The 5,930-nt window shown below is 39.9% G+C and overlaps 1 protein-coding gene across 1 annotated transcript; it reads left to right on the top strand. All coding sequences in view use genetic code 11, as the record gives it.

Moving 5' to 3' along the window:
- Window positions 1-507: 507 nt before the first annotated feature.
- Window positions 508-3,093, top strand: EGR_00246 (hypothetical protein; the record flags this gene model as incomplete). The annotated part of the gene is made up of 4 exons (XM_024489495.1): window positions 508-919; window positions 1,286-1,334; window positions 2,292-2,362; window positions 2,867-3,093. The coding sequence occupies 4 exons, from the start codon at window positions 508-510 to the stop codon at window positions 3,091-3,093; spliced, it is 759 nt and encodes a 252-aa protein (XP_024356173.1).
- Window positions 3,094-5,930: the final 2,837 nt, after the last annotated feature.

Raw genomic sequence — 5,930 nt, forward strand, 5'->3', positions numbered from 1 at the left:
AATTCAAAATAAGCGAAAACCAGAAGCGGGTGCAGCAAAGGATAAAAAATGACTTACGCATACCTATGGGTTAAGATACTCCCAAACGACCAATGGAGCGCATTTTGTAGACCCCTGCATGTTATATCGGGACATTTTAGCCAGCCCTATCAAAAGAACGTGTTTATTTGCCATCTAATATTCAATTTACTGAACAGTGCCTAATGAATGGCCTGATGAAATCCGCAAATCCGTTTAATTTAGTTACATTTCACGGAAGTTTATGCACTAACTATAACTTAGCACACATTACCTCCCATCACAAAGATTATCTGATTTTATCAGTTGGTAAACAATTCTCTACCTGTCTGTCGCGCATTGAAATGATTTCATCATTGCAGAAATGTGAATGGTCACGAATTCACTTTTAATGTTTTTCGCCACACTTGTATCACAGCAACAGCAGTATTTTTGTGTACTCCTCTTTCAAATGCGCTCTTTAAAACAAAATTAGGCGAAGAATACGATATGCGTGTGATACTGGCGCGAAGCCCATCTCTGTCATATGTCAGTCCGATTCGCATGCTTCGAGTTCCGCGACCCGGCGAAATCGGTTTTGGTCTATCAGGAGAGGTGAGCACCACTCTGCATGACACTCTTCAAACACCACTGGGGGTCAGCGCGAATACTGGAGACGCTTCCTTTGTGCTCAAAATCTTCGTGCCCCTCGCTATTACCCTCTTGCTCCTCGTCCTTGTCCTCACCGTGGTCTGCTGCCTCCGCGGCCCTCTCATGCGTGAGCCCGTGATCGGAAGACTGTGCGCGCCCAAGACCTCACCGTCTGCGCATGTGATCCACCGGCTTAATGGATGCCGTGTGGGAGATCGGCGCTACGTTACCGCAGCTGCGACTCTCAAAGGGTCCAAAAAACTAGGAAAATGTAAGGATGCTAATGGGTTAGTTTGTAGCATGTGGGATGCAATAGACAGATTCGGTCTATCCGCAGGTAAACCTACAGGTTCTTTCGTATGCGTCAGCAAAAAGAAAATAATATTTAAGGCTGAAATCAGTCTTAACGTACGTTTTGTTACTGTTTTATCTCAGGTATTATCGAAATGCTCAGTGTGATTTATGCGTACCACTAGAGCTTTTATCTGAAGACAAAAGGGATTTGTCCTGTCTCTCCCAGTTGGCTCTCTTACCTTTGTTCGCCAGCCTTATGGGCTAATTACTTCATTTTGTTCACACACACATACACACACAAACTCTCTTAAGAGGTATTATTTGCATGTCCTTTTACTTTCAGCTGATGCTTCGAACGATGCATCCAGCGAATACATGGGAAAAGAAACTGTGTAAGTCAATCTAGCGCATGCTTTGTAAACAGCAACTGATAGAAACGGCAAAATTCAAACGAATAACAGCAGCTAAAATAAGTTAAGCAGTATTTTTATCTAATAGTGACATTAGGCTTTTTGCTAGAGTTTGACTGTTCTACAGCCAAATGCATTAAGACGGGAAGTGGTTTTATCAAAGGTTTAAATAAGTGCCACATTAGTGTCATGGGTAAAGTCGGATACAAAAGTGGAGCAGTAGATCGGGCCACTGCTCGTCTTTGCGGTATTTTTTTGCAGTCTACTAGCAATGCGCTTTCAAGAGTGAACTTGTTTGGATATTTCCAGCATTGAAATGCCTGAAAGAAAATTCCCAAATGCTCAAGCACGCCAAGTAATTTTGTCCTTCATTAGACATTTAAGGCTCCAAAGTAACTTTTGAAGAGTTATTTGCGTTTATTCGTTCCCGAAAGGGCTTTTATCTATTTAAAAACTATACACTCTATTCCTTCAGCAATGGGATAATAAGAGCGGAATTTCCAGGACTTTTACGACCTTAAAAGTAATGGATATGATTTATTATCCATTTATTGCTGACGCCAGAAGTTATTTTATAGTCTTGGCTCTTAAAATACGATTCAATTCCACTTGGGCTATTGTGAAAATATTTTTCTAAAGAGGCTTCGAAGATGAAAACCATTTCCTTTCATTGGAAATCAGACCAGACCCAATTGTTGTGACACTGGATATTTCAATAAACAAACAACGAGGAAATTATTTGATCTCAGGTCAATTCCTTGCTGAATTTCGCAAGGCTACTTTAACTGTCTCCTCGTTAGTTATTTTGTCAATATAACCATTTTATCAGAAAATGAAAGTCGTACTTCTTAAGTTTAGTGATTAAAACGAATTCGTATATAAAATAAAGGAAAATACTGATCACGTGTTTGATAAAATCGCATTTTTTTTCATCCCTAGGATATACGTGCCCATGGGACCTACGGGAGACAGCAACAGCCCCTCCTTGGATCGCCAGGGTACAAGTCAAGGTCATTGACAGAAGCGACAAATTAGGCAACATTAATTTACTAACATCCCAGGATAATTATAATATAGGCTAGATTTATACCTTTTATGAGTGAGAGTTGGTTCTAATACAGTGGAAAAGAATTTTTTCAATGTTTTCTTTGAAAGTCATAAATAAGACGTGCTTCTTTTCTACTTTGTGAAGGGAGTGCTGCTATATATTTTAAGGCACTGTTCAAAGCACAAGCAGTATTTGTTCAAACGTATAATTCTTATCAGCTACAAAACTAATGTCGTTCCAGCTATACCGATTCCAAGTTATTGCGTACGTCAAAAATATTTTTTGTGAACCTAACATTTCATATACATATATAAGCAGATAATATCTATGGTAACCTTTAGAATAATAAAGTTATAGCTCACAATTTATAAAATCAATTTTGAGTCATTAACATCCCTGAGTAGCGTCAGCAACTTGTCCGTTCATGTTTAAGATGCGAGCTGTATAAAAACTGTTTATTTGCTAGTAGACAGTGGACCATCGAAGAGGTGGTTTGACATGAACAATCTGTCCCATTGTACACTAAACCAAAGTCATCCGCAGCATCCTTCCATCTCAACATTCGCCCCAACCCGCTGTCTCTCGCCCTCCTTCACACTGGTTCCGCCCATGGCGGTGGCACCTTGGCAACGCCTCGCACACCTCGACGCCTCCGCCTCTCTCAGTCCGGATCGAAAATTGCCAAACGGCTAGACTGAGGCATTGTCTAGTCGCAAACATTCTGAATTCTGTTTGTAAAATCTCGTACAAGGTATAGATGGAGGAGCAATGGGACCAGCCATTCCCTGCTCTTCCACTGCACACAAACAACCAAATACGCATGCACACATTCAAGCCCAAGTTGGCGCCATGCTCAATTATTTTGCCCACTTTCCTTGCTCTCACTGTCCCTCTGCTCCATCTCCTACTCCATTGTGCTAGCGTTCGTCGAATGAAATGGAATTATTTGATGTACTGCACTTTGAGAAAAAAGATTGAAATCAACTAAAATGTTCCGCTGCGTCTACTAGTAGTAAATTGTTAACAAAAGTATAATTTTGCTGAAGAAACTGCGTTTTCCAGAACGATTCGTATTATTTGTAGACTCTGTATGAATACGCCTCTGAGAGATTAATGTGTGTCATAAAACCTTGCCAAGTATCGGTAAAAGGAAAATTGTAGTATATCCGAAAAATTTCAGTTTGTGTCCTGCGAACAGTCTTTATTTTACAAGAAGATCGCAAGATGAATTGTTAGTGACCGTCCACACATGAGTTGGTGGTCGTATTATGAATAGTGCATTGGGGACCCTAAAAAACAGATAAAGTGCGCAATTGAATGCCAAGCAAAGGTCAGTGAACCTGGCGTTGCCTTAGATGAGGCTGAATGATAACACGAGTCTGCCAACAGACTGTAATGAGTACAACTGCCTTCGCATTGTCTGTGAAAATAAATGAGATAGGTTTGAACCACTTAAAAACTGACAGCGGTGCTTCCTAGCTCCGCACAAATGCCAAATATGCTACAATGTAGTAGTGTTGTTTCCTTTTATAGTAAGTTGATCTAATAATGCTCCCAAGTCCTTTGAATGGTGTTGACGGCTGCTAATTTTGTTAAGAGTATCCGCGATCGAGGAGTAGGTAGATGCTGTAACATTATCCAGTTTCAGCTAAAATTTAGTCTCTTTATCAAAATATGATATAAATCCGTGCAAGTGAATGCGTAAAAACTTTTGAACAACTTTAGCATACCAGCCCATAATGACGACGTTACTACATGATTTTCGTATATGTGTTTAACTGATGGGAATACGTTTATTTGATAGGAGCATCTCCTCACAAACCATTAAGATGGTTCGTAGTTCTAAAAGCCAATAGTACATGCTTAAAAGGTTATTATTTTTCTTTCAGAAGAGTGGGACATTTTTACGAACTAATAAGACAGGAATAAAAAAGATTATCGCCCCCTCATGATTGTTTTTTAGTGCGATGCAGGCCTCTAGAATTCGCCCTCGTTTACCCTTGTCCAACCTCAATCGGTGTGAAAGTACAGGCTTGAAAAGTCGTATTTTATTTCTGTCCCTTCGTGAAAATCACGAATGGTCATTGAAAATATTCATGCAATCTATATTTCACTTTCACCATCACCTTTTCACTCACTTATTTTTGACTTTCTACTCTTGCCTCTACCACAATTTCCAGATGATGGAGAAAATTGGTGCCCAGTAACAAAGACGTCAAATTATAGATGCTTAAAATGTGGAACCGAACTCGTGGAAAATTGAACGGGATTAGACCAGGTTGTATCATTTAGAAGTGATTTCACATCGACTTAGCACCGACATATACCGCTTGCTGATGCCGTAATGAAATCTCCCGATGAGCTTAGTACCGTCCCATTTCCACACCGTGGTGCAGGCTAGAACCAGTGCAGTCGCCATATAGACCTGAAAATTTAAGGAATAAAGCTCCGGCGACAGGATGTTTTTAGGCTCTAGACGCCGTTTAATTGTCTTCTTCCAACTGCAGTTGACGTCATCTTTCAGTAGCATTGCATAAAATTGTGTTGATCCCAACCATCCTAATTTTATTTTTCGTCACAAAATCCAAGCTTCGCGTTGAGCGGTATTTTCAAAGTAAGTTAAAAGTTTTCCTGTCAAAGCCGCAAATCTTAAAGGCGCTTTGTTGAGGCAAATAAATGAGAAAAAGTGAAAGATTTCTAATAATTGCCAAGCTTTTAAGCCCTGGAATGAAATGCTTACTCATAGTTTGAAAAGGACATAGTGTACAGTTTACAACGCAGACAAATGCAGATATTACCCATGCAGAAGGGATCACATTTAGTAATTGCTCTGGCTAAATTAAACAAAGACAGAAAACCTCATCCTCTCTTCCGCTGTTTTGCGATGCGCCTTATGCAACTCAAGAAGCAATTAAATGCCAAAACCACAACGACAAAGTGTGCATTTTGCGAATAAAATGGCAAGTGTGACATGGTTAAGGAAAACGATTCCCATGACAGAAGGGCGGCTCCCGTGGGATATTCCATTAGACATGGAAATGGCGTAGCCGCATGCAGTTCATTTTGGCCTATATTTATTTCAAGTGTTTTTTTCTCTTGTAACCACAGCCAAAGCATTGGAATGCAGTTACTGATGTTTCGCGCCCTTCTTATCTCCCAATATTGAGACGGTTTTTTCTCGACTAGTCCCTATTAATATCTGTTAAAATTACTCAATAATATAGTGCCTTACTACTAGAACCAAGCCAATATTTACTTCCCATTGCGTAAATTATTACAAAATTAAAAGAAAGGGTTTCAAAACTTGTCTCTACACCATCCGTGCTATCCTAATACCATTTCTGTGCAATTTTTCAACACTGAAAGAGGTTTAACTCAACAGCATTTTGGACTTTTTAAAATTTTTTTTATAGGAGGGGTAATGTGTACGACCGAATGTTGATGCAGCACTGGTGGGGAGTGTGTTTGCGTCCTAACTCATTAATATTCATCAACCCTCCCACGGGCATCCATGCATAATGGAGGAGCAT

This window comes from Echinococcus granulosus (genome assembly GCF_000524195.1).
Source record: "Echinococcus granulosus chromosome Unknown EG_S00001, whole genome shotgun sequence".
NCBI lineage: Eukaryota > Metazoa > Platyhelminthes > Cestoda > Cyclophyllidea > Taeniidae > Echinococcus > Echinococcus granulosus.